Raw genomic sequence first — 27,417 nt, forward strand, 5'->3', positions numbered from 1 at the left:
CAGGAGCCCCAACCCAAGGTCGGCCACTGCAGCTGCGCTCACGGGTCTCAATGGCCATGGTGCCAGCAGTTCAGGCAGACGGGGCCCTGCAGCGCATGCTCCCTAGCTGCACCCGTTGGCCTTTTCCAGAAAGCCCAGAGAAGGAGATCCCTAAAGGAGATCTGCATACACGAAGCAGAACCCTGGTTACCAGCAGCAATGGGGAAGGGAAGGCTGGCTCTGCCTGCCATCATGGCCATCCGCCTACAAATGGAAATGATGGTGGAGCCAGAGAGAGGAGGCGCTCCAGACCCTGGGTTTAGATCACGTCATTTTACACACACCTTCAAGGGCAGGTGCTGGAGCACAGTGAAAGCCACACAGTTTGTGATGCCAGGGCCAGCATCCCATTTTGGAGTGCCAATGTTAGTCCCAGCTCCTCTGCTTCCAATCCAGCTCCCTGCTAAGGTACTTGGGAAGGCAGCGGATGATGGCCAACTACTTGAGCTCCTGTCACCCATGTGGGAGACTTTTTTAAAAAAAAAAAAAAAAAAAGATTTATTTATTTATTTGAAAAGCAGAGTTACAGAGAGGGAGGGAGAGAGAGAGAAAGAAGTCTCCATCTACTGGTTCACTCCACAAATGGCCCCAACAGCCGGGGCTGGGCCAGGCCAAAGTCAGGAGCCAGGAGCTTCTTCCGGGTCTGATGTAGGAGTCTTTGATGGAGCTCCAGGCTCCTGGCTTTGGCCTGGCCCAGCCCTGGCTGTTGTGAGCACTTGGGAAGCCAACCAGCAGATGGAAGATCTTTCTCTCAGTCTCTCCCTCGCTGTCACTCTGCCTTTCAAATAAATAAATAAATCTTAAAAGAAAAAAAAATTCTGAGATAATTAAAATGAAGAAAACTATAGGAAAGGTATTTTGAAAAACAACATATGTGATGCTGAGTTTCATTAAAGAAATGAAATTGGGGGGCTGGAGTTGTGGCACAAGAGGCTAAGCTATCACCAGCATCTCAGGCACAGGTTCCTGTCCCGACCGCTCCACTTCCCCTTCAGCTTCCTGCTGATGAGCCAGGGAAGCAGTGGAAGACGGCCCAAGTGCCTGGGCCTCTGCTACCCACGTGGGAGACTCGGATGGAGGCCCAGGCTCCTGGTTTCCATCTGGCCCAGCCCTGGCTGTTGCGGCCATCTGGGGAGTGAGCCAGCGGAGGGAAACTTTCTCTCACTCTCTTGTTCTCCCTCTCTCACTGTTGTCTCTGCCTTTCAAGTAAGAAAATAAATAAATATTTAATTTTTTTAAAAAAGGAAAAGAAATAAAGCTATTTTCCAAAGCTTTTGAGTTGATTTTAACTAATCTTTTTATACTTTGTCAAAGAGATTTAAAGGGGTTCTGGCTTTATTTTGGAGGTACACATTTATTACCAGCTTGAAGAAACTTTTTTTTTAAACATTTATATGTTTATTTTAAAGTCAGTTACAGAGAGAGAGAGAGAGAGAGAGAGAGAGCGAGCGTGCGCGCTTCCATCTGCTGTTTCATTCTTGAGATGGCCACAATAGCTAGGACTGGGCCAGGCTGAAGCCAGGAGCCAGGAGCTTCAGCCAGGTCTCTCACGTGGGTGCAGCACTTGTGCCATCCTCTGCTGCTTTCTCAGGCCATTGGCAGGGAGCTGGATCAGAAGTGGAGCAGCCGGGACAAGAGGAACTGGCGCCCATGTGGGATGCTGGTGTCGCAGTCGGCAGCTTGCCACAACGCCGCCCCCGGAAGAACCTTCACTCCTACAGTAACTTTCACTCACAAACAACAAAACCCCTTGCAGCCGTGATGTCACGTAACGGGTGAGAGCAGCACTCACAAAGGATCTTTACGTTTTCATCTGAACTCTAACACACCGCCTCTATGTGAGTGCACACACGGCACAGCCAGGCCGAGGGAGGGAGGGCTGCCCTCAATCTACAGACATTAACTTTACAAAGTGAAATTAGGAGACAAATTATTTCAGTGAGCAAATGAGACCACCACACCCAGGACCCACGGTGTAACTGGTGAGACAGCAGCATTCAAAAGCGCTGGTACGGCTGGCGCCGCGGCTCACTGGGCTAATCCTCCGCCTGTGGCACCAGCACCCCGGGTTCTAGTCCCAGACGGGGTGCCGGATTCTGTCCCGGTTGCTCCTCTTCCAGTCCAGCTCTCTGCTGTGGCCTGGGAAGGCAGTGGAGGATGGCCCAGGTCCTTGGGCCCTGCACCCACATGGGAGACCAGGAGGCAGCACCTGGCTCCTGGCTTCGGATCGGCGCAGCGTGCTGGCTGCAATGCGCTGGCCGTAGCAGCCACTTGGAGGGTGAACCAACAGAAAAAGGAAGACCTTTCTCTCTGTCTCTCTCTCTCTCACTGTCTAACTCTGCCTGTCAAAAAATAAATAAATAAAAAGTGCTGGTACAAGAAAAATGGAAACAGAACCAATAAACAGTCCTACAGTTTCTTGTATACAACCCAAAACACTTGAAACGACAAATAAACTTATTTTTCTCCGTCCCTTTTCTTAATCCTGTGTCACATACTTCAAAGTTCATCCAGAAAAGGCTTTGGGTATGTCACATCCTTTTGGAAAAAGCCAAGAACCTTCCATGACTCCCAATGTGTCCAGCCTGCGGAGTCGGGGAGAGGTAAACCGGAGCCCTCTGGCCAGGGTGCTGACCGCGGTCACGGCCGAAGCAGGGGCCGCGGCGGCGACTTACTGTATGGCTGCGCAGCGAGCGGAGGGGGCTGCACCGGAACCACATGTGTGGCTGGCCCCAAGGACGAAGGCTCTTCGGCAGCAGTGCCGGACTGCTGGAAAGCCAAATTGATCTCTTCATCCGTCAGCCCTGGGGAGAAGAACAGGTATCGCAGGTGAGCATCTCTGGCCAGTGTGCACGGCGGCACGCAACGCTTCTTGGAGGAAGGACCCTTCCTGCCACACAGCGCCTGGCATCTAGCAAGCCGCCTCCCCGATTTTGGATTCTCCGGAACCTCTCTCAGTTGCAATTTAACCTTAAGCGACAGAATATTAGCCTCAACACTGCTTCCAAATGTGGCTCATTCAATTTCCTTAATTTATCCTTGAGTTTATTGCTGCCTTTGAAGTCGCTCCGTACTGCAATTCTCCATTCTTCCCCCGAAAACAGATACCATCAACTGCAAATGTGGCTCATTTTAATCTGTAATGGTGTTAAAAAAAGAGGGGGAAAAACTAACAATAATGCATGAAAACAGACAGGGAAACAAAAAACTAATTATTGGGTGAGACGACTAATTAGTCTAGATCGTTTCCGAAGACGGGAATAATTTGCTTTATTTTATGACAAATGCAGAAATAAAAAGAAAAATCAGGACTGACTGTGATTAGTATGAATGGGATACAGAATGTAAAGAAGAAAATAAAACGAGAAAACAGATCAAAACAAGGCCAGGCCCAAACTTTCAGATGATTAGTACTCTAGCCTATCACAGCCCGCCGATATCGCCCTCGGCTGGTTTTGCTCCCCCTCCCTTTCTTTAACCCTCCCGACACACAAACCACACCAGGCAATAGCGTGGAGGAATGCAAGGCGAGCGACACACCCGTGAAGACCGCATTCCCAGCACGCACACGGGGGACAGTGACTCTCGGCCAAGGGTGAGGGCACCGACCCACCCGAAGAACAGGCACCCAGTGAGGGCCAGGCCATGAGAAAAACTTGCCCAAGGACCACCTGGGGGCTACAGGGAAAGCTATAAAACAGGGAAGCGCTGCCGCTGCTGAGAGTGGGAGAGGCCGGGGGGAGGTCACTTAGTTTGCAAAAGACCACTTGGGCAGCCCACGCCGTTCCAGGAAGCCCAATATCCAGTCGATCCGCAGCACGGAGCTTTTAAACTAGAGCCGAGGGCTCTTCCACATCTGGTCGGCGGCCTCCATTAGAGGCCCGCAGCCTGGTATACTGCCCCTGGGGGTGGATGAAGCACGAGGAGGTTCCGAGGATCAGCATCTTCCGAAGCCCGGGGCCTCGCGCTCTGCGCCGAGAGGCTAATAGATGGTGCGCATTAGTGCTTCCCGGCGCAGCTCTGCCCTGCACCGGACCGGCGCGCGGGCGGACGGCAGCCATCCCTCAAATCTTCACACCCCACCGCAACTGGGCAAGGGAGAGTGCCTGAACTGTTCAGTGGCCCTGGCCCCTTGGCTCTGAGCCGAGCTGAGCAGCTGAGGTCTGTCCATTTGAAGCTGCAGCTCTTCCCCTCCTCATACCGCGGGGCGAGCCAGTGGACGGCCAGGCCACACGCCGGGAAGTCTGAGCGCACTGGGCGCTCCCCAGGCTGGTGTGTGTGGGCGGGGGGAGGTGGACAGATGAGAAAGCTTCTAAGGTTCCAAGAATACTGCTTACTGGCACTTACTGCCTCCGGACACACAAGCTGAAGTTTAGCAGAGTGGGGCTGGACAGGGCACACTCCTGCAAAGGACCGCTTTTCCCATCATTTCTCCTCCCAAGGAGAACAGGCACAGGACAGACGGACAAGCCGGGGGGAAGCCGTGGACACCGCTCTCTGGAGTCTGTGCCCGAGTGGTGGCTGCCGGTCACTTTCCTACTAAATGGGAAGAGCACCCTTCCGGAGTGCCAGCAGGGAAGACAGTGTCTCAACCAGTTCCTGGTCAGCCGCGGGAGGGGACAGCAGCATCTGCGACGTCAGCACAGGCTGATGGTCACTGGCACACTGCGGAATTCTAGAAACCTGGTGGTTCGTGTGCCTTGTCAGCCGCTGGCTGCAAATGAGGATAATTTTCCCAAAAGGAGCGTTCAGTTGCATTCTCATTTTCCCTTTTGGCTCTTTCAAATATAAACAAGTACGATAATGTTTAACGCTGGGGAAATATACAGTAAGTTACAGGCTGTGCCGCAGCCCTGCGAGCTGGCGCTGGTTAAAGGGACAGGACTCCCTGCCCGTTGTTCTGCCCTCTGGCCCTGAGCTTTCACGAAGCCTGCTTTCCTAATAAAACATGTTCCTTGCATCGCCGCAGCAGCCACCAGCGAGGACACAGCCTAAAGAGCATCGGCACTTCCTTCCGAGTCTGGTTTTTCTGCAACCTTATCATCGGATGCTTCACATTTACACCAGCTGGAATGCTGACATCCCTGTTCTCTGGGAGTCGGGAGGATTTTGATTCAGTTACAATAAGTGAATCATTTTTCTTTGTTTAAAAAAAAAGTAAGCATTGTAACAATCTCACTGGGCAATATAATTTCAGAGCTGGACCATTATCCCAGTCATTGCCCTCATTTAACATGTAAAAAACCAAGATCCAAGGAGGGTGAAACCAGGGCCCAAATCACAGCTTGAGAGAAGGGCAGCCAGTGATTCCCTTCTCTGGCCTAGTGACATTCCACCACCCCACAGCATTATGTGACATCGAGTGGCAGATTCAGAATCACGTCTTGGCCGGTGCCGCAGCTCACTAGGTTAATCCTCCGCCTTGCGGCGCCGGCACACCGGGTTCTAGTCCCGGTCAGGGCGCCGGATTCTGTCCTGGTTGCCCCTCTTCCAGGCCAGCTCTCTGCTGTGGCCAGGGAGTGCAGTGGAGGATGGCCCAAGTGCTTGGGCCCTGCACCCCATGGGAGACCAGGAGAAGTACCTGGCTCCTGCCATCGGATCAGTGCGGTACGCTGGCCGCAGTGCACCGGCCACAGTGCACCGGCCGCGGCGGCCATTGGAGGATGAACCAACGGCAAAGGAAGACCTTTCTCTCTGTCTCTCTCTTTCACTGTCCACTCTGCCTGTCAAAAAAAAAAAAAGAAAAAAAAAAAAAAAAGAATCACGTCTTACGTCTTCAGCCTTGCAAAAGAGCCGCAGAGAAGGACTGAACGTTCCTCTCCCATCTCCCATCTCCCACCTGCACCTGTAGGAGCTGAGGAACAGGACCCAGCGGCTACATTGAAATGACACACAAACTCAACCCTGAGCTCCTATCAGACAACCTTTTGAACAATCCCAGGGTGACAAAGGTAGAGTGTCCCCACTTGCAGCTCATTCTATTATCCTAACCCCAATCAAATCTGAACACCTCCTAGGACTGGTGCCGGCACTTTCCTGAGCGTCCCCAGGTCAGGACTCAACCGACACATCCGGGCCTCAGGGAGCCGGGGTAGAGTCACCACCCACCGCCCCCCAGTTGAGAGCTGGCGATCTCACCTACACAGTCATTGGCTCCTGGTGCTGAGGATTCCCTGCCATGGGCCCCACGCATAAGACATCCAAGGGCCCTGGTCCACCCACCCCCACAGAGATAAACAGAGTAGATCTCAGCTTGAGACCTTGCAGAATCTAAAAGGTTAAGAGGAATAATAAAGGAAACTGCCAATTGTAAGTGAATTATATTTGGCTCTGAAAGCTGAGGCCAGGCTATATTATAAAAGGCATCTCTTTGCGTTGTTTACCATCACCCTGACTAATGCAGACCCTTTTTTTTTTTGTTTTAAATAATCTCATGCAAATTAGACACACACACTTCCTTCCAGTTGATTGCTATCTGTGAGGAATAATCTAACCGCAGAGGGACTGACAGTGGCTGTGCAGAGCAAGAGATGGGAGTGAAGGGCTTCCCGTCCGGTGGCCTGCAAACCTCCTCCCTCCCCGTAGGCTTCAGGCTACACTTGGAAGGACCAGTCCGTGCTATGAAGCTGGGGCATCAATCGGCATCCACGACACCACCAGCACTTAGCGTGCGGATGTTTTCTTTCAGGAACTGCCCCTCCGCCACTGGCGATTTTCAAGTCCCCAGCTCTCCCACCCCCACCCTCAGTCTACAGCACTGATGATTAAAATATATTATTGATAAAGAATAGCACTAAGAAAGTCCTGCTCAGTTATCCCATCCACTCACTAGCTTTAGTCAAGAGGAGGCAGAGAAAGAGCCTTGTCCAAGGAAACTTGTCCGAGGTGGCAGCGGGCCGTGGACCGACAGAGGCAGAGGCCACCCCACCTGTTAGTACCGCTGCTGCTGGAAGCTCTTGGCTCACACTTCCAGTTCCCTAGAATCTACTGGCAAAGCCTCGGAACACACCCCTTCCCAGGAGGGCTGCGCTGCCCCTCTAAAGAGGCCGCCAGGGTTTCTTTTCCCACACTTTCTGCAGGGAGGGTCTCCAGCCTCCTACTGATGAACAAAGCCGGGCTTTATGGCTGCAGCGCTGGAACTCAGTGGCTTCAGGATGGCCACACTTTTATCCCCCAGGAGATAAACAGGCTTGTTTTCTTTTTCTAAAGGTTTCTGTTAAAAACACAAACAAAACCAAACCTATTGACTCTAGGAGCAGCACCTACCTAACTGGCCTCGAGCACGGAGTCCCAGGGCCATTCCCATGACTCACCGTCTTTTGGTGAGATTGGCTGTGCACGGGCTTCTCAGAATAAGTGACCTCAACCCTGCCCCACCCCCCCCCCCCCCGTGACCACTGGGCACTGCTGTGGGTCCGGCCCTACGCAGGTGAAGCAGAAAGACGCATGGCGGAAGACAGCAGTGCCCTTCTTTGCATTGTTCATGTCAAACCACAACCAGGACACAGGGTTAGGAACAGTCTGAAAACGCACAGGGTAACGCATGCCCCAGGGTACCTTCCAACAGAGGCTGAGTTTTATAATAAAAATGCAGAGCCTGGTGGGGCTGAAGGGCACAGGGCCAGAGGCTGGCGGCAAAGGGCAGGGGCTAAGGGGCCAGGAACCTGGACCCTCTTCTTCCCCAGCCACACGCGGTCCTATTTCTGGGACCTGGACAATTCACCTGGGACTCTCGGAGACTGAGCGGGGGTCACCTCTCTCAGAACACAAGTAGTTATCTGGCCCAGCACACTCTGGGAGGAGATGAGGCAGAGAAGACAGCTGGCTAAAAATACTTCCCAAAGTACAAGAAAAATCAGCTCTCTCAGAAGAGGCTCCGGGAGGGGAAGGGGAAAAGTATTTTTATTTTATTTTATTAACATTTTGTTGGAAGAGTAGAGTACAATAAGGACTCTCAGAGCCTCTAAAAGTCGTTGGATGACCTGTAGACCCCTATTTCCCAGTGCCTTGTATAAAATTGAATTTTTTAAACATAAATTACACGTAATGACGACACTGTAAAAACTAACAGTAATGGAAAGCTGTGCTGTATTTCATTAGCCTGTATTATTCCGTGCCACCTGATCCAGCCGGGCCTTGTTTATGAGTTAGTGTGTTAGCAGATGCCGATGGAAGCATTTGCTTCGACCTTGCTCTTCTCATTGGGGCATGAAATTACGACGGCAGCACCTTGATATTACAGCCATAAATACAGTAAACTGCAAATTTAAGCCAACGGCTCCTATTGTCTCTGAACATAAAGCTGATCGGTATTTATTTAAAAGGAGAACAAAAAAAATATTATATATCACCTTGTTTATGGGGCCTCCCCCACCCACTTTCTCATCCCCTCCCCCAGCCCCCCAACCTGTCCAATTCACTTGGTTAAAATATTAAGCAAATAAGCCAAATGCCCTCTTCTCCACTGATTAACTATTCCCCAGCAGAAAAACAGTATTTGATAAAACTAGTTCCAAATACCATTACCCTGAATGAAAGAGTTTTTATAAAAACTGATCTGATGGTCAGGAGGGGGCTGGCTCCCACCATCTTACTATTGATATGTAAATTCAAGAGCAGGGCAGAGACCCTCCCTTCTCCGGAAGAGAGGAGAGGAAAGTTCCAACAACAGGAGAGAAAGTTGCTGATGTGTCCTCTCCATATCCTTCTAAAATCGTTAGTAGAAATGCTATTTCACAAAGCAGCAAAACACAGCCTCCTGCCACCTAAGGGAAGAGAAAGAAAGATACCTGACCAAGAGTGTAATTCTCACCTCAACACCTGAAAACGTGCGCCAACCCCTCCCTCGTCCCAGTGAACCATAGAGACATATATCCTTTAAATGTGGAAGAAAAATAAACACAAGGACTAAAGGACACAGGATATCACCCAGCCACGTCGCCTCGCGTAAGTCACCAAGCAAAAAGCTGGTGCAAAATGCACTTCACGGCTGCTCTGACCGCGGAACCCGGCAGGCCTGCTGCGCGTGAAGTCCGGGAGAGAAGGCAGCTCTGTCTTCCCAAAGTCAGCGGAGGAGGGCTCGCCTCTCAGGGAGGCGGAAGGGGGTGCAAAACCTCGGCCGCGTCGAAGTTTGGGGTGTCAGGGAGGTGGTGGTGGAACCAGGACAGCAGCAGGCAAGCTCTGAAGTCTACCGGCAACACATGCAGGAGAATCACCTCGGTGGTGAAGTTGATGCAAGTTTTGGGAGTTTTATTCCAAAGCAGACAGGCTGGGGTCCTAGGGGCTGGTGCCCAACAGTACTGAAGACATGGCCAGACTGACCAAGATCAAAAGTCTCTGCACATTCACTTCCAACAGGGCATTCCACCAGGCACACGGGCTCCCTCGGAGCCCTAAATTACATCAGCCCCACCAGGCAGTGAGCTTAGCTCCTTCCGCGTAAGGAGCAAACTTTCCTGTAAGATTTATCGAGCTTCTCTGGGGAGCAGTATAACTGGTGAACAAGACCGAAGCGAGCTGCCCCTCTGTGTAGCACAAATTGAGATCTCTTATATGAAAGACTGGGAGGTTTCCAATCAGCATCCACGCCTATTTTTAGATCTATATAGCCTAAACGTTTTCTTTTACTTCCTCTCTGCTAAATTAGACGCACAAACAAAGAGGAGTTATTTTGGATATCTGATCATCAATTCCACAGGAACAGATGCTGCGGCCACTGTCACCGCCAGCAGTCTCAACTCAGCAGGTCTTTGGCAACACACCGAGAGGTCAGCCCTCTCACAGCACACGGAGCAAGTCCATGGAAGCGTGACTGTGTCCTATAGACTTCGGGATGGCAATCAGGAACCGCTGCTACGTACAAGCCAAAGGCCAGCTAAGTCCAATGCGTGCCTGTACGTGTGGAGACGCCAGACAGACAGGCACACGTCTAATAATACTTAAATCTTGCTTCTGTTTCAGCAGAGGCAGCAAAGGTTGCTTGTTTAAACACACACCACACGCGCGCGCACACACACGTCTCTGATAATCAAAGAAATTCAGAACTAGAGGAAAAGTTGTAGTTTATCTAGTATATCCCCCGATCTTTTCCTCTCATTTTTTAGAAGATTTATTTTTATTTATTTGAAAGACAGAGTTACAGAAAGAGGTAGAGACAGAGAGACAGGTCTTCCATCTGCTGGTTCACTCCCCAAATGGTCACAACAGCCAGAGTGGTGCTGACCTGAAGCCAGGAGCTTCCTCCAGGTCTCCCACATGAGTGCAGGGGCCCAAGGACTTGGGCCATCTTCCACTGCTTTCCCAGGCCATAGCAGAGAGCTGGATCAGAAGTGGAGCAGCCGGGACTAGAACTGGTGCCCATATGGGATTCCAGCGCTTCAGACCAGGGTGTTAACCCACTGTACCACAGCGCCAGACCCATCCTTTCATTTTATAGATCAAGAAAAATGGACAGAACGAGGGCCAGATTTGCCTCCTGCCCAGGCAAGACCCAGAGGCAGCAGCGTTGCACTCTGGGGCTCCCGGTGTCCTGCCAGGGGTGCACCTGCTCCCCTGGGCCACCTGACACAGCCAGCGCAATTTCAATCGCCCCAGCCTCCAGCAAAAAAAGAAAAGCAAGGATACACACGTGGAACATGGCAGGGAACTAGGTGCCAGGGACACGGAACGTGCTACACACACCTCTGTAGACACACATATACACGGAGTTGTGTGCAAAGGCATGAAACAGGTGACACAGGTTCTAAATGGATGGGGAACCAGTAGCTGTGCAGGCAGACGTCTCACTGCACATCCTCCTTAGGGATTTTGCTCCACGTGAATCCCTTTCTGATTCAAAAGGAAAAAATTAAATTTATCTTTAACAAGAAAATATTTGCAGGGAGGAAAAAAAAAAAAAAACCTTGAATCTGGCAAAATCACTTCAAGGGTTATCCCCAATTTCCAGAACAGAAAAAGCAGAGCAGAAAGAGATGAGGAGGCACACGCAGGCGCTAGCGTTTGACCGCATCCACGATTTCTGATTTTTGCTTAACTCATTGTAGTGGCAACCACAGCAGCCAAATACAAGGTAGGTTCTCTCTCTCTCTCTCTTTTTTTTTTTAATGTGTTTTTAAAAGGCAGACACCTGTTCTACTTTGACACATCCTGGCTGCCCAAATGTTTCTTTCGGCTCCAAATATTGACTTCACCCATGGAAATGTTTCCGTCACTGCAACAAAACAAACATTTGCTCTGGGCTGAGAGGGATGGCCGCCATCTCCTGTGTGCCTCCAGACAGCCTGATGTGAGAAACACGAACTCCACAGCCGGACCCGGTGAGGAGGACACCCGGTCACCAGAGTGCAGGCAGCAGGCACATCCCTGCTCGCTCAGTCGAGCACTGGGCTCTTTCACGTTGTAAACGCGTGATCAGAAGGGTTATTTCACATTCAACTTGCTCTCTAAATTGCTATCAAGCTATCAGATTCTTTTTTAAGTCCTCATATTAGTTTGATTATAACACATACAAAATGCTGTCTTATAGGTCAATACATAAAATCATGCCCTCACCATCAATCTGTGTAGCTCAAGTGCATCCGGTAATAGATGCTTTTGTCAACATGATGTAATTATACAGTACTCAACCAAATCCGAAAATAGGTGCTTATTTTGCTTGGCAATGTGGGACAGCTAGGATCTCAGCTTCCCTACCTGTTAAATGGGAGTCTCCCTAAAATTTCTTATCCCCTACACAGCAGACTCATAGAATGGCAGATGTTCTAAACAGCACTCTGGCCTCAGAATCAGCCCTTAAGGCATTCGGATCTGGCTAAAAAGCCCATTAAGAGCATTTCAGGCATGGAAAGCCAAGACACTCTGGCAAAAAAAAAAAAAAAAAAAAAAAAAACCTAAATGAAAGATCCCTGTGAGTGAGATCCCAGCAAAAAGAACGGGCCATCAAAGAAGGAGGTACCTTTCTCTGAAGGGAGGAGAGAACTTACACTTTGACTATGGCCTTGTCTAAATAAGATGGGGTTGGTGAACTCAAGAGGCTTCCAGAGCCTTGGCAGCTCATGACAAGAGCCTCGGGTGATTGCTGACATCATAAATAAGAGTGTCAATTGTTAAATCAACAACAGGAGTCACTGTGCACTTACTCCCCATGTAGGATCTCTGTCCTTAATGTGTTGTACTATGTGAATTAACGGTAAAACTAGTCTTCAAGCAGACTTTATACTTTGTGTTTCTGTGTGGGTGCAAACTGTTGAAATCTTTACTTAGTATATACTAAATTGATCTTCTGTATATAAAGATAATTGAAAATTAATCTTGATGAAGAATGGGATGGGAGAGGGAGTGGGAGATGGGATGGTTGCGGGTGGGAGGGTGGTTATCAGGGGGAAAAGCTGCTATAATCCAAAAGTTGTACTTTGGAAATTTATATTTATTAAATAAAAGTTAAAAAAATTTCTTATCCTCGATTTCTCATGTTGGATAGGTATTTCATTTATTCCTCTGCCTCTCTCCCTCTCTACAAACACACACACACACACACACACACACACACACAATTTGTACATACATGGGTACTTCAAAATTCTGCGGAAAAATTCATGCTATGAACAAACTATGCATCAGTTATGGTCACATGACTATCCCTACGCCTTCCCCTAGCCTCATCGGGTACCTAAACCAACGGAGCCACCCAATCTTGGGCTGTGAACTCCCAAAATCGTAACCCAAAACAATCCTCCTTCCTTCTAAGAAGCTCCTCTCAGGTATCTTAGCTCAAGTGACAGAAAGATGACTGACGTTCCTCATACTATCAAAACAAAATACACATGGCCATCTCTTGGTATTTATGGGAAATTCACTCCAGGACCCTCGCAGACACCAAAATCCACAGGCACTCAAGTTTCTTACACAAAAGGATATAGTATTTGCATATAATCTAAAGCACAGCCCCCTGTATGCTTTAAATCTTCTTTAAATTACTTATAACTCCCAATACAATGCAAATTCTACATAGGGAGTTGTTCCAGAATAACATTTAGGGAATAGTGACAAGGAAAAAAGTCTGTACACATTCACAGATGTATTTTTCAAAAAATGTTTCCTGGACAGAGTGGTTAGTTGACTCCATGGATCCGGCATGCGCCGACGCAGGGGCCAGCTGTGTATGTATCTACTTCATAATACGAACAGCTCATCAGGGAGCAGCGCTGCGGCATGGCAGGTAAGGCTGCTGTCTGCAACACCTGCACCCGCTATGAGCATCAGTTTCTGTCTTTGCTGCTCTGCTTCCAATCCAGCTCCTTGCAGATGTGCCTGGGAGGGCAGGGGAGGATGGTCCAAGTGCTCAGGCCCCTGCACCCATGTGGGAGACCTGGAGGAAGCTCCTGGCTTCTGGCTTCAGCCTGGTTCAGCCCCAGCCACTGCAGCCACTTGGGGAGTGAACCACCTGATGGAAGATCTCCCTGTCTCTTTCTTTCTTCCAATCTCTTTCTCTCTCTCTCTCTCTCTCTCTCTCTCTCTCTCTGGAATTCTGCCATTCAGAATAATAAAGAAATAAATCTTTTTTTAAAAAGACTTATGTAGAAAGATGGTTCATCACCATATTTTTAACAGCAAAGAGATTAAACAATGTAAATATCTAAAGAGTAATGATTAGGCAAATTATGATATATTTCAAAAATGTGATATTCAAATGTTCACATTCATAGGAACAATTTCTGATGATATAGGAAAATGCTTTTGATAAGACATAAAAGACAGATGCTGTATTCATAGCATGATCTCAATTACATTTTTTAAAAAGACAAAAGGAAGCAACAGAGTTGCAGCATTTTTAACTTGATCTGAATTCAACTCATGTATGAGCTGAAGGAGAAGGAACCACACTGCAGTGGGGCAGGGCCCACCGCCTCACTCCACAAGGGCCGCGTCTTTCTGGGGAAGGGCCCAATGTCTCACTCCACGAGGGCCGCGTCTTCCTGGGGCAGGAAGGGCCCACCGCCTCACTCCACACGTGCCGCGTCTTTCTGGGGCAGGAAAGGCCCACAGCCTCACTCCACACGTACTGCATCTTCATGGGGAAGGGCCCACCGCCTCACTCCACGAGGGCCGCGTCTTTCTGGGGAAGGGCCCACCACCTCACTCCACACGTGCCGCGTCTTCATGGGGCAGGAAGGGCCCACCGCCTCACTCCACATGTACTGCATCTTCATGGGGAAGGGCCCACAGCCTCACTCCTACAGGGCCTTGTACTCTGAGCGCCTGGCCCAGGTGATCTTCTCTGTGCAGCCTGGCACCCATGTGCAAAGATGACCATACTGTCCAGTGTTAAACCAAAGATTGGTTTCAATGTGAAGGAAATGTGATCATATTAAACTTACTAAGATTCATGAGGTATCTTTCTAAGGGCTTTTCATAAACTTTTTTTAAATAATATATATTTTTAAATTTTATTTATTTAAAAGGCAGAGTTAGAGAGGGAGGGAGGGACAGAGAGAGAGGTCTTCCAACTGCTAGTTTACTCCCCAAGTGGCCACAATGGCCAGGTCCAAGCCAGGAACTTAATCTGGGTCTCCTAAGTGGGTATCAGGAGCCCAAACACTTGGGCCACTCTCTGTTGCTTTTCCCAGGCCATTAGCAGGGAGCTGGATCAGAAGTGGAGCAGCTGGGACTCGAACTGGCCCCCATATGGGATGTCAGCATCGCCACTTCACCTGCTACACTATGACAGCCCCGGAAATACTATTTTTATAAAAGGTATTTTTGGGGAAAGCACTGTGGCACAGCAGGTTAAGCCACCAACTGCAGCACCAGCATCCCATATGGGCACCAGTTCGAGTCCTGACTGCTCCACTTCTGATCCAGCTCCCTGCTAATGCATCTGGACAAAGAGCAGAAGATGGCCCCAGTACGTGGGCTCCTGCCACCCATGTAGGAGACCAAGATGAAGCTCCCAGCTCCTGGCTTTGGCCTGGCCTAGCCTTGGCTGTTGTGGTCATCTGGGAAGTGAACCAGTAGATAGAAGATCTTTTTCTTTCTCTGTAACTTTGTCTTTCAAATAAAATAAATCTTTAAAATAGTCTAATCTTGACAAACTGATTTTAGTGCATTATTTAGCCCACTTACATTTAATATAAACACTGAAACGCTGAGGTTTATATACCTCATCTTACAATTTGTTTACTTTTTGACCCATTTAATCCACTCTTTTCTTTCTTTTTAACTCAGTTTTTCCTTCTATTTGCTTGTAGTCAAGGTGGCTTCTGAAAGGTTTCTCCATGGCAACGTCACTCTTTTTGTAATTATTAAGCAGCTTGCAGGAGATACTATGTTACTTGTCTTCAAACTCTCACCCTCTAATTCCAGCCCACATCAGATCTTGTCTGCAACAATAATTACCAGGCATCTGCCTAATGGGGGATCTCAAACTGCTAAGGGTAAAAGGGGTCCTAGCCTAAAAAGTCTGAGAATCATTGATCTAGCTATCACAGTATAGCCTTGGCTTACCACAGCTTCACATCAGTGAGAAACCACCATTTCCCCAACGAGCTCTAGCGCTTAGAACTTTCTCTCCAACTCTCCTACTGCGTAAGAGCAAGCATTTTCATTCCAACGCATGTCAAAACCCATAAGAGAAACCTTATTTCTTTTACAGCCAGCATTCACTTGTATGTGTCCTTTCTTCATTCTTCCTTACACTTCTGTGTCTCCACGTAGGATCATCTTCTTTCTGCTTGAAAACTCCTTTAGTGGGGCCAGTGCTGTGCTGTGGCGGGCAAAGCCTCCACCTGCAGTGCCCACATCCCATATGAGCACCAGTTCCAGTCTCGCCTGCTCCACTTCCAATCCAGCTCTCTGCGATGGCCTAGGAAAGCAGTGGAAGATGGTCCAAGTCCTTGGGCCCCTGCACCTGTGTGGGAGACCTGGAAGAAGCTCCTGGCTTTGGACTGGTACAGCTCTGGCCATTGTGGCCAAATGGGGAGTGAACCAGCGGATGGAAGACCTCTCAATTACGTACTCTCTCTCTCTGTCTGTCTGTCTGTCTCTCTCTCCTTCTCTGTGTAACTCTTTTAAATAATTGTTTTTTTTAAATTTAAAAAACCACATTCTATTGTGAAATAACCTCAGACTTACAGGAAAGTTATAAGAATAATAAAAATATTCCCCTTTCACTTAGAGTCTTTAAATATTAAACTCATCACATTTATTATTCCCTATCCATCTGCATAATTATTTTCTATGAACTAAGACTAAGCTACAGACACGCTGCCTCTTTCCTCCTAAGTATTTCAGTACACCTGAGGTGTGTTGTGGGGTGAATGAGTGGGAGGAGTGCATGTTCACACACAGCTCAGCTGAGCCTATTGAGTCTGTATCTGTAGCTCACACCTCTCTGAACTTGCCTCCTAGTGTCCATCTGCCCCAAGGATGTCTATGTCAAACTCAGCACGCCTACACACTGGCTCCCACTCTTGCTCCTCCAAGCTGTTCCAATCCCAGTTACTGGCAACTCCAAACCTCCCAGTTATACAAGGCCCTAAACCTTGGACGTTTCCTTAATTTCCAGTTCTCCTTCATATCCCAGATCTGACACATCAGGATATTCTCTTGGAGTCACTTTAAAAAACATCCAGTGCTCTGAGAACACAACACCACTTCCTGTCTCTCACTTCTACCCTTGCTCTCCTCACTGTTCACTCTTAACACAGCAGCCAGGCTGCTCCTACCAAAGCTTAAATTAGTCTCTGATGACCTCTCAATTTAGCCAAAGTAAAACTAAAGTCTTCACTGGGATCAACACACCCTATTCGACCTCACTTCCTGTGAATGCTGTGACCCTGCCTCTCACTACCATCCTTGCCTACACACTGGCCTCCCTTCTGTTCCTAGAATTTGCCACCCATGCTGCCGCTTCAGGCACAAGTTGTTCCCTTTTCCTAGAACTCTTTCTCCCCAGAAATCTTGTATGGCTTGCTTCCTCATTTTCTTGAAGTTTTTGCTCAAAATGTCACCTTACGGGGGCCTTTCCAGAACATTCTGTTTAAAACTGCAAGCTCCCAAGAACTTTCTGTTGCTCTTACTCTACTTACATTATGTTTGCATCTCACTCTATTGTTGTCACCCTCCTTCTCTGCCATTTGAGGACAAGCTCATTAAAAACAGGAATTCTGGAGGTAGGCATCCCATTTGGGCACTGATTTGAGTCCTGGCTGTTCTACTTCTGATCCAGCTTCCTGCTAACATGTCCGGGAAAGCAGCGGAAGATGGCCCAAGTGCTTGGGCCCCTGCGCCCATGTGGGAGACCCGGAAGAAGCTCCTGGCTCCTGGCTTCAGCCTGGCCCAGTCCTGGTCATTGTGGCCATTTGGCGATTGAGCCAGCAGATGAAGACTTCTCTCTTTTTTGTCTCTTCCTCTCTTGCTGTAACTCTTTCAAATGAATAAATAAATGTTTTCAAAAAAGCAGACAGGAACTTTGGCCATTTTAGTCACTGTTCTTTTCCCTATGGCTAGAACACTCTGGTTCTATTTGTACCTAGTAGGTGTTGAATAAAAACATGTGGAAACAATAAATAAATAGAAACTGAACATATATTAGCAGATAAAGTACTGCTGTTCAGGTTTAGAGAAAGCCAGTGGGGTCGCAGAAAGAATCCAGATCCCACCTTCATCTCCTCCTTGCCCCGAAAACACTGCTTTAGAATCTTCAGGGCTCCCCAGAGATAGGAGTAAAAACTGTACTGAAGCAAACCACTTTGTTCCTCAGCCCCTGCCATATCTTGTACTCTGAGACACACATGTCTTCTGCCCATGGTGCTCCACTCACCAGAGTAGCCTTCTCCTGGCCCCACGCAGCACTGTCCATTGTCCTGGGCTAGCCTGTCCACCAGCTTCCTCCTGGCCCCACGCAGCACTGTCCATTGTCCTGGGCTAGCCTGTCCACCAGCTTCCTCCTGGCCCCACGCAGCACTGTCCATTGTCCTGGGCTAGCCTGTCCACCAGCTTCCTCCTGGCCCCACGCAGCACTGTCCGTTGTCCTGGGCTAGCCTGTCCACCAGCTTCCTCCTGGCCCCACGCAGCACTGTCCATTGTCCTGAGCTAGCCTGTCCACCAGCTTCCTCCTGGCCCCACGCAGCACTGTCCGTTGTCCTGGGCTAGCCTGTCCACCAGCTTCCTCCGACTCCCCCCAGATACAGGCACTTTTCAACAGCGACTGACACCCATGGGACAATCCTCTGGCCACCAGACTGTTTGTAGCTTTCATTTTGTTTGGTTTTTCCAGGATTTTTACTGCTGTTAAACTTCTACTGGCTGTCTGATTCATCACTATATCCCTAAAACACTGATAAGTTCCTAGTGGACCTTCACTGAATACTCATTCAGTGTGCAAACAAATGCACTCGATGGACTGTAAGACTTTCTTTCGTTTTGTAAGATTTATTTATTTATTTGAAAGTCAGAATTACACAGAGAGAGAAGGAGAGGCAGAGAGACAGAGAAACAGAGAGAAAGAGAAGTCTTCCATCTGATGGTTCACTCCCTAGTTGGCTGCAATGGCTGGAGCTGCGCTGATCTGAAGCCAGAAGCCAGGAGCTTTTTTTGGGTCTCCCACGTGGGTGCAGGGGCCCAAGGACTTGGGCCATCTTTTACTGTTTTCCCAGGGCACAGCAGAGAGCTGGATCAGAAGAGCAGCAGCAAGAATATGAACTGGCACCCTTATGGGATGCCAGCACTGCAGGCGGCAGCTTTACCTACTATGCCACAGTGCCAGCCCCTGGAAGACTTTTAATAACTGTAGGATATACTTGCATCATTCAGTGACAATTCCTCTTCTCTTAAAAAAAATATCTATCATAAGACATAACCATTGTCGCCATTAACATTTAAAAAAATTTTTTAAACTTCTAGCCCATGTAATAAGGCAGGAAATATGTATTTTAATAAACTGGGGCCAGCGCTGTGGCATAGCAGGTAAAGCCGCTGCCTGAAGTGCATGCATCCCATACGGGTGACAGTTTGAGACCCAGTTACTCCACTTCTGACCCAGCTCTCTGCTATGGCCTGGAAAAGCAGGGGTAGATGGCCCAAGTGCTTGGACGCCTCCACCTGCATGAGAGACCTGGAAGAAGCTCCAGGCTCCTGCCTTTGGATCAGCCCAGCTTCAGCTATTGTGGCCATTTGGAGAGTGAACCAGTGGATGGAAGCTCTCTCTCTCTCTCTCTCTCTCTCTCTGCCTCTCTGTAACTCTGCTTTTAAAATAAATAAATAGTCCAGGGGAAAAAAATAACCAATGTTTAAAAAAAAAAAAAAAAGAAAGGAAGCCTAGCTCCCCTCCAGACCTCTCTGGCTAGAGGTCTCTGACTTAAATAAATCTTGCTTTAAAAATAAAAATCAGTAATTTCCTATGCACCAGCAGTTAGTAACTAAAAAAAAAAAAAAAAAAAAAAAAAAAAAAAAAAAAAAAAAAAATTCCTTTCACAGTAGTCATCAGAAATACAAAATTACTATGATAATCATTCTTTAAGTTTAATTTTTAAATTTTTATTCAAAAGGCAGAGACACAGCGATCTTCCATCTGTGGTCTGCTCCTTACGTATGGGTTTCTTCTGAATCTCTAGGAATTGGTGACTGAATGGGTGCAAAGAGTGAAGAAAGGGAGGGTGCGGGCTTGTGGCTCAGGAGTGGTGTGGAGGCTGACAGGTAAGAGTAGAGGGGCTGGGGATGGCTCCGTGGCGCAGTGGGTAAAGCTGCCGCCTGCGACGCCGGCATCCTCTAGGAGTGGCCCGTTCAAGACCTGGCTGCTCCACTTCCTATCCAGTTCCCTGCTGATGCACCAGGAAAGAAGCAGAAGTTGGCCCGAGCACCTGGGCCCCTGCATCCACACGGGAAACCCAGAAGAATCTCCTGGCTCCTGTCAGAAGGCAGAGAGACAGATGGAGAGAGAGCGTCCAACTGCTGGCTCACTCCTCACGTGCCTGTAACAGCCACGTGCCTGTAACAGCTGGAACTCCATCTGGGTTTCTCACGTGGGTAGCCACGTACTCGAGCCATCATCTCCTGCCTCCCACGGTCTGCATTAGCAGGAAGCTGGGTTGGAAACAGAGTTACCGGGGACTCAAACCAGGCACTCCAATATGGGATGCAGGCCCCTCAAGTGGAGACTTACCTGCTGTGCCAAACACCCACCCCATGATAACCTTAGAGAAAGTCAGATAAAGAAGCTTTGCAAAGAGAAAGGAGACTAAAATTTATGGGGAAGATTTTCTACATTAATTTCTAGGTTTCCAAAAAGTCCCCATTAGTTTTAATTTTCTCAAATGTTCTTTGAGCTTATCTGGAAGAATAGGCATGAAAGAATAACTAGGGATGGGGGCCAGCACTGGGGCGCAGTGAGTGAAGCCACTGCCTGTGACACCAGCACCTCAATGTGCAGTTCGTGCTCCAGCTGCTCTGCTTCCAATCCAGCTCCTTGCTAATGCGTCCAGGAAAAGCAGCAGAGCACCGAGCACCCCTGACACCCACAGGAGACTGGACAAAGCTCCTGGCTTTGGTCTGGCCTCGTCCAGGCTGTTGAGGTCATCTGGGTGAGTGAACCAGCAGATTGCAAGAGCTCTCTGTCTCTCCCTCTTTCTGTAACTCTTTCAAATAAATAAATAAATCTGGAAAAAAAAAAAAAAAAAACAGTAACTCTAGATACTTGGTAGTCCACTCCTGAATATTTATACAAACTGCTTTATAGTTTTAAAAAGTGGTTCCTCGAGGCCAGCATTGTGACGTGTAGGTTAAGCAGCTGGCTGCAGTGTCAGCATCCCATATGGGCGCTGGTTCAAGTTCTGGCTGCTCCACTTCCGATCCAACTCCCTGCTGATGGCCTGGGAAAAGCAGCACAGTGTGGCCCAAAGGTTTGGGCCTCTGCATTCATGTGGGAGACCTGGATGGAGCTCCTGGCTGCTGGTTTCAGCCTGGCCCAGCCCCTGCCGATGCAGTCATCTGGGGAGTGAACCAGGGGATGAACGATCTCTCTCTCCCCCACGAACTCCAACTTTCAAATAAATAAAATAAACGTTAAAAAAAAAAGTGGTTCCTCTAGGGATTACAATATGCATCCTTAACTTATCAGAGTCTACTCTGAATTAATATTATAACCATATTACATATTAAGAACCTTAACATATTATATGCGTAACATTACATGTATTAATACACTAATAAATTTCATTAGCAACCTTAATAATTCTACTTACATTCCCTTCTTATTGTAATACGTTTGTTATATATAAACATATACAAGCTTACTTCAAAGGTTCATGGAAAATGTAATTTTAAAGATTTATTTATTTACTTTGAAAAAGTTAGAGGAAGAGAGAGAGAGGGAGGGGGAGGGGAGAGGGAAGGGAGAGGAAGGGGGAGGGGAAGGGGGTGAGGGAGAGGGAGAGGGAGAGGGAATCTTCCATCTGCTGGTTCACTCCCCAGATAGCCGCAATGGCCAGCAATGGCCAGCAATGGCCCAGGCCAAATACAGAAGCCAAGAGCTTCATCCAGGCCTTCCACATAGGTAGCCAGAACCCAAACATGTGGGCCATCTTCTGCTGCTGCTCCAGGCCATTAGCAGGGAGCTGGGCTGGATGTGTGGCAGCTGGGACATGAACCAGAGCCCATGTGGGATGCCAGCATCACAAGCAGACGCTCTACCTTCCAAGCCACAACCCTGGCCCTGAAAGTGGAATTAAAGAATATAGGAACAGTGCTTGGTACAGGCTGGGACACCCACGTCCCACATCAGAACGCCTGGGTGTAAGACCCAGCTCTGCCCCTACTTACACCTTTCTGTAAGCACCCTGGGGAACAGCAGGCGATGCATGAAATACTTGGGTCCCGGCCACCCAGACGAGAGGTCTGGATTGATTTCCAGGCTCCTGGCTTCAGCCTGGCCCAGCCCTGGCTGTTGTAGACATTTGGGGACTGAGCCAGCAGATGGAAGATCTCTCTCTTTCAAATATAAATAGAGAGAGAGAGAGAGACTGACTGCATTGTAATGATTTGTGAAAAAAAATTTTAAAAATAAAAAACTTTATTTCTGAACTTAATTTCCATCAAGTTCAGGATACTTTTTTAAGCAATGCTATCAGTCATTTAGTTTGTCTCTGAAGTATTGAGGGTCTAGGAATTTAATCAAGTCAACACAGTCTTTTTATATGATAAAAGTGAAGTAAAACAGGTGCCCTTTAAGGATTTTTTAAGATTAGGAAACGAACAGAAGTCAGAAGGAGCCTAGTCAGGACCACACGACCAATGTCTAATGATTCCTCTTTGGAAATTCTCACATAATTTTTTTTTTTTTTTTTGACAGGCAGAGTTAGACAGTAAGAGAGAGAGACAGAGAGAAAGGTTTTCCTTCAGTTGGTTCACCCCCCAAATGGCCACTACGGCCGGTGCGCTGCGCCGATCCAAAGCCACGAACCAGGTGTTTCTCCTGGTCTCCCATGGGGTGCAGGGCCCAAGCACCTGGGCCATCCTCGACTGCACTCCCTGGCCACAGCACAGAGCTGGCCTGGAAGAGGGGCAACCGGGACAGAATCCGGAGCCCCAACCGGGACTAGAACCCGGGGTGCTGGCGCCACAGGCAGAGGATTAGCCTAGTGAGCCTCGGCGCCGGCCGACATAATTGCTTTTTAGAAAAAGATTTATTTACTTATTGGAAATTCAGAGCTACCGAGAGAGACAGAGACAGGCAGAGAGAAGGAGTGTCTTCCATCTGCTGGTTCACTCCCTGGATATCCCTTCCAGGAGCCAGGAGATTCCTCCATGTCTCCCACAGGGTGGCAGGGACTCAAGCACGGAGGCCATCTTCCGCTGCCTTCCGCAGGTACATCAGCAGGACACAGGGGACACCGGCACTGCAGGCAGCAGCTGTACCGCCATACCACGACGCCAGCCCTGCCGGCCCCGTCGCATAACTGCTCTTGCTGGATGGAAGGAAGGAGCCAGCAACACCGTCCTGCTGAAGCTTCCTGGACATCCATCCTCTAAAGCTTTGTCTAACTTTCTCAGCACGCTCTCACAGTAAGCAGATGATTATCATTCTTTGGCCTTCCAGAAAGCCTAGAAGCAAAATGCCCAGACTACGCCCCCACCACCCAAAAAAACAAAACAAAACAAAAAACAAAAAAAACCACGTTGCCGTGACATTTGCTCTTGACCGTTGCTTGTGCTGTCTTCAGGATAGTGCGTGTAAAGCCGTGTCTCGTCTCCTGTTAGGATTCTCCAAAGAAATGCTTCGTAATCTTAATCCCATGTACTTACAATTTCCATTGAGAGCTCTGCTCTTGTCATCAGCTGATCTGGACACCACAGTTTTGGCAACCACAGAACAGAAAACCTGCTCAACTTCTAATTTTTCTGTCAGAATTATGGAAGCAGAACCAATTGAGCTGCCTATGCTGTTGGCTACTATTTCTGCTGTTACTTGTTGGTTCTCTCCAGTTAGGGCGTGAACAAGATTAATATTTTTTCCACAAATTAATATGAACAATCTGCCACTGTAGGCTTTGCCCTCAACATTTCTCATTCCTTCTTAAAACAGGTTATTCATTTGCAAATTGAATGATTTATTTGGAATACTGTCCCCATAATCTTTTCTTTTTTCTTTCTTTTTTTCCCCCCCAAAGAAATTGTTTATTTAATAAGTACAAATTTTATAAGTACAACTTTCAGAATATAGTAATTCTTCCCATCATATCTTCCCTCCCACCCCATCCCTTCCTCCCTCTCCCATTCCTAGTCCTATTTTCCATTATGATTCATTTTCAATTAACGTTATACACAGAAGACCAATTCTATATACATAAAGATTTCAACAATTTGCATATATACACACACAAAAAACTGTTTGAGAACTAGTTTTACCATTAATTCTCATAATACAACTTACTGAGGACAGAAGTCCTGCATAGGAAGTGCACACTGACTCCTGTTGTTAATTTAACAATTAACACTCTTATGTATGATGTCAGTGATCACCCGAGGCTCTCAATATGAGCTGCCAAGGCGATGGAAGCCTTTTGAATCCACAATCCTCATCAGTATTTAGACAAGGTCATAAGCAAATTGGAAGTTCTCTCCCCCTTCAGAGAAAAGTGCAACCTTCTTTGATGGCCACTTCTTTCCACTGGGGTCTCTCTCAGAGAGATCCTTCATGTAGGATTTTTTTTTTTTTTTTTTTTTTTTTTTTTTTTGGCCACAGTGTCCTAGCTTTACATGTCTGAAATGCTCTCGTGGGCTTTTCAGCCAGATCAGAATGCCTTAAGGGCTGATTCTGAGGTCAGAGTGCTGTTTAACTCAATTGTCATTCTATGAGTCTGCTGTGTGGACTGCTTCTCATGTTGAAACATTCTCTACTTTTTAATTCTATTATTATTACCAGAGATTTGATCTTATTTACAGGATCCTTTTAACACTTAATCCTATCTATATGATCACTTCAACACTTAATACGGTCAGTCTAACAAGATGGCATTTTTACCACCCAGCTTAATGGGATTTGGGGTCCCATGGCAAGTTTTTAAACTGTACCCTAGAAGAAGGTCTGCAGGAATGTATGCAGCACTGTTACAAACTTCCTCCTCCCTCTCTTATTCCCACTCTTATTTTTTACTGAGATCTATTTTCAATTGACTTTATACATATATGACTAACTCTATGTTGAGTTCAACAAATAGTATGAAGGAGAAAAAAAAAACTATTCCTCGACAGTCAAAACGAGCGCTGTTCAAGTTATTGCTTCTCCAAGTGTCTACTTCACTTCTACAGATTTCCTTTTAAGTACTCTTAGTTGTCACAGATCAGGGCGAACATATTGTATTTGTCCCTTTAGGACTGGCTTATTTTACTAAGTATGATGTTTTCCAGATTCATCCATTTTGTTGTAAATGACTGGATTTCATTTTTTTTACTGCTGTATAGTATTCCATGGTGTACATATCCCATAATTTCTTTATCCAGTCTTCAGTTGATGAGCATTTAGATTTAGTATCTTAGCTATTGTGAATTGAGCTGCAATAAACATGGGAGTGCAGATAACTCTTTTATTTGCTGATTTCATTTCCCTTGAGTAAATTCCCAAGAGTGGGATGGCTGGGTCATATGGTAGGTCTATATCTCCAAACTGTCTTCCATAGTGGTTTTACATCTTACATCCCCAGCAACAGTGGATTAGGGTACCTTTTTCCCCACATCCTCATCAACATTTGTTGCTTGTTGATTTCTGTACAAAAGCCATTCTAACTGGGGTAACATGAAACCTCATTGTGGTTTTGATTTGCATTTCTCTGATGGCTAGTGATCCTGAACATTTTTTCATGTGTCTGTTGGCCATCTGAATTTCCTCTTTTGAAAAATATCTGTTTAAGTCCTTTGCCCATTTCTTAACTGGGTTGTTTGTTTTGTTGTTGTGGAGTTTCTTGATCTCTTTATATATTCTGGTTATTAATCCTTTATCAGTTGCATAGTTTGCAAATAATTTCTCCCGTTCTGTCGGTTGCCTCTTCACTTCCCTGAGTGTTTTCTTTTCCAGCACAGAAGCGTCTCAATTTGATGTAATCCCATTTGTTAATTTTGGCTTTGATTCTCTGTATATTTGGGGTCTTTTCCAAGCATTCTTTGCCTCTGTCGAGATCTTGCAGGGTTTCCCTAATGTTCTCTAATAAAGTCATAGATTTAGGTCTTTAATCCATTTTGAATAGATTTTTGTGTAAGGTGTGAGGTAGGGGTCTTGCTTCATACTTCTGCATGTGGAAATCCAATTTTCCCAGCACCACTTGTTGAAGAGACTGCCCTTGTTTCAGGGATTGGTTTTAGCTCCTTGATCAAATTTAAGTTGGTTGTAGATGCTTGGATTGATTTTTGGTGTTTCTGTTCTGTTCCACTAGTCTATCCATCTGTTTTTGTACCATTACCAGGCTGTTCTGAATACAACTGCCTTGTAGTATGTCTTGAAATCTGGTATTATGATGCCCCAGCATTATTTTTGTTGTATAAGATTGCTTTAGCTATTCGAGGTCGCCTCTGTTTCCATATGAATTTCAGCATTTTTCATAGATCTGAGAACAATGTCATTGGTATTTTGATTGGCATCACGTTGAATCTATAAATTGCTTTCAGAAAAAATGGACATTTTGATTATATTGATTCTTCCAATCCATGAACATGGAAGATTTTTCCATTTTTTGGTATCTTCTTCTATTTCTTTCTTTAATGTTTTGTAATTCCCATTGTGGATATCTTTGACATCCTTGATTAAATTTCTTCCAAGGTATTTGATTTTTTTTGTAGTTATTGTGAGTGGAACTGATCTTAGACATTCTTTCTCAGCCATGGCATTGTCTGTGTATACAAAGGCTGTTGTTTTTTGTGTATTGATTTTGTATTATTTCATTAAAAAGGCCTTCTAATCCTTTCTCTTTCCACGCCTTCAGGAACTCCTAGAACCTGTATGTTGGGTCATTTGATAGTATTCTGTAGATTACCAACAGTGTTTTTTAGTTTTCTAATTTCTTCTCCTTGTGTTTGGTCTGACTATAATTTCCCAGTCTGTTCTCCCCACCAGACTCAGGAGTCTCCGCTTGGCTGGTTGCTGGGCGTGGACACGAGCGGGCACAGCTGTTACATATGTCCAAAATGGTGCCTGCTCTCTATCAGCCTGTTACAGGATGCGCTGCAGGGTTCTCAGGGGAGAGATGACATGCCCACCTTTGCTTTTCTCCCTAGTTGGGTGGGCACGCTCTCCCATGGAGCTCCAGGCCAGGCTCCCTCTAGGCTCTTCCTGCACTTCTCACCAGTGGCTTGTGCTGCTTCCGTCTGGCCTCCCCTCACTCGCCAATGCTGGTGCAGAGGCTCTCGGTTGCTGGGGTCCTGAGTTGTGTATGTCCTCGCCCTGCACGTAGGCCCACTGTGTCCCTCCAATTTGCGTAGCGTTTCCTCTGCTGTTGTCTCCCTAACTCTTCCCTGAGACTGCACTGTTTCCACTTTTTTAAGCGATCTTCTCCTGAACTGGAGCAGCACGCTCCCTCCCTACTCTGCCATCTTGATCCCCAAACCCTCCATCAGGCATCAACAGCTTCACCATTCTTCCACCTAAGAACCACCATCAATCTGATGTTTGTTCCTGCTTCAACTTTAGCAGAATTCATCTTTCTCTGATGGGGCTCTCTTCAAACTAGATCCTGTTCAAACAACGTCATAACAAGTTTGAGTTTATTTGGGTGCAAAAATTTTTGAAATCCATTAATAGTTTTTCCATAATATGCATTTTTCATAAACACTGTGAAGACCTCCTGTATATGTGTGTATTATAAATATAGCAGCATATTGCTCTTGCTTTAGTCAACT

The 27,417-nt window shown here is 47.1% G+C and overlaps 1 protein-coding gene across 5 annotated transcripts in view; it reads right to left on the reverse strand.

Annotated features, from left to right (window-relative positions):
- The window catches only part of PEX14 (peroxisomal biogenesis factor 14), a 153,865-nt gene that overhangs the window by 21,525 nt on the left and 104,923 nt on the right, over positions 1-27,417 (reverse strand). For 3 of the 5 annotated variants that reach the window (XM_051856878.1, XM_008265932.3, XM_051856879.2), the window contains exon 4: positions 2,715-2,843. The exons of the other annotated variants lie outside the window; for them this stretch is intronic. In XM_051856878.1, coding sequence (XP_051712838.1) covers positions 2,715-2,843 — 129 coding nt within the window. The remainder of the gene's footprint in view (positions 1-2,714; positions 2,844-27,417) is intronic. 5 annotated transcript variants of the gene reach the window in all.

This window comes from Oryctolagus cuniculus, chromosome 7, assembly GCF_964237555.1.
Source record: "Oryctolagus cuniculus chromosome 7, mOryCun1.1, whole genome shotgun sequence".
In the NCBI taxonomy this organism is placed as follows: domain Eukaryota; kingdom Metazoa; phylum Chordata; class Mammalia; order Lagomorpha; family Leporidae; genus Oryctolagus; species Oryctolagus cuniculus.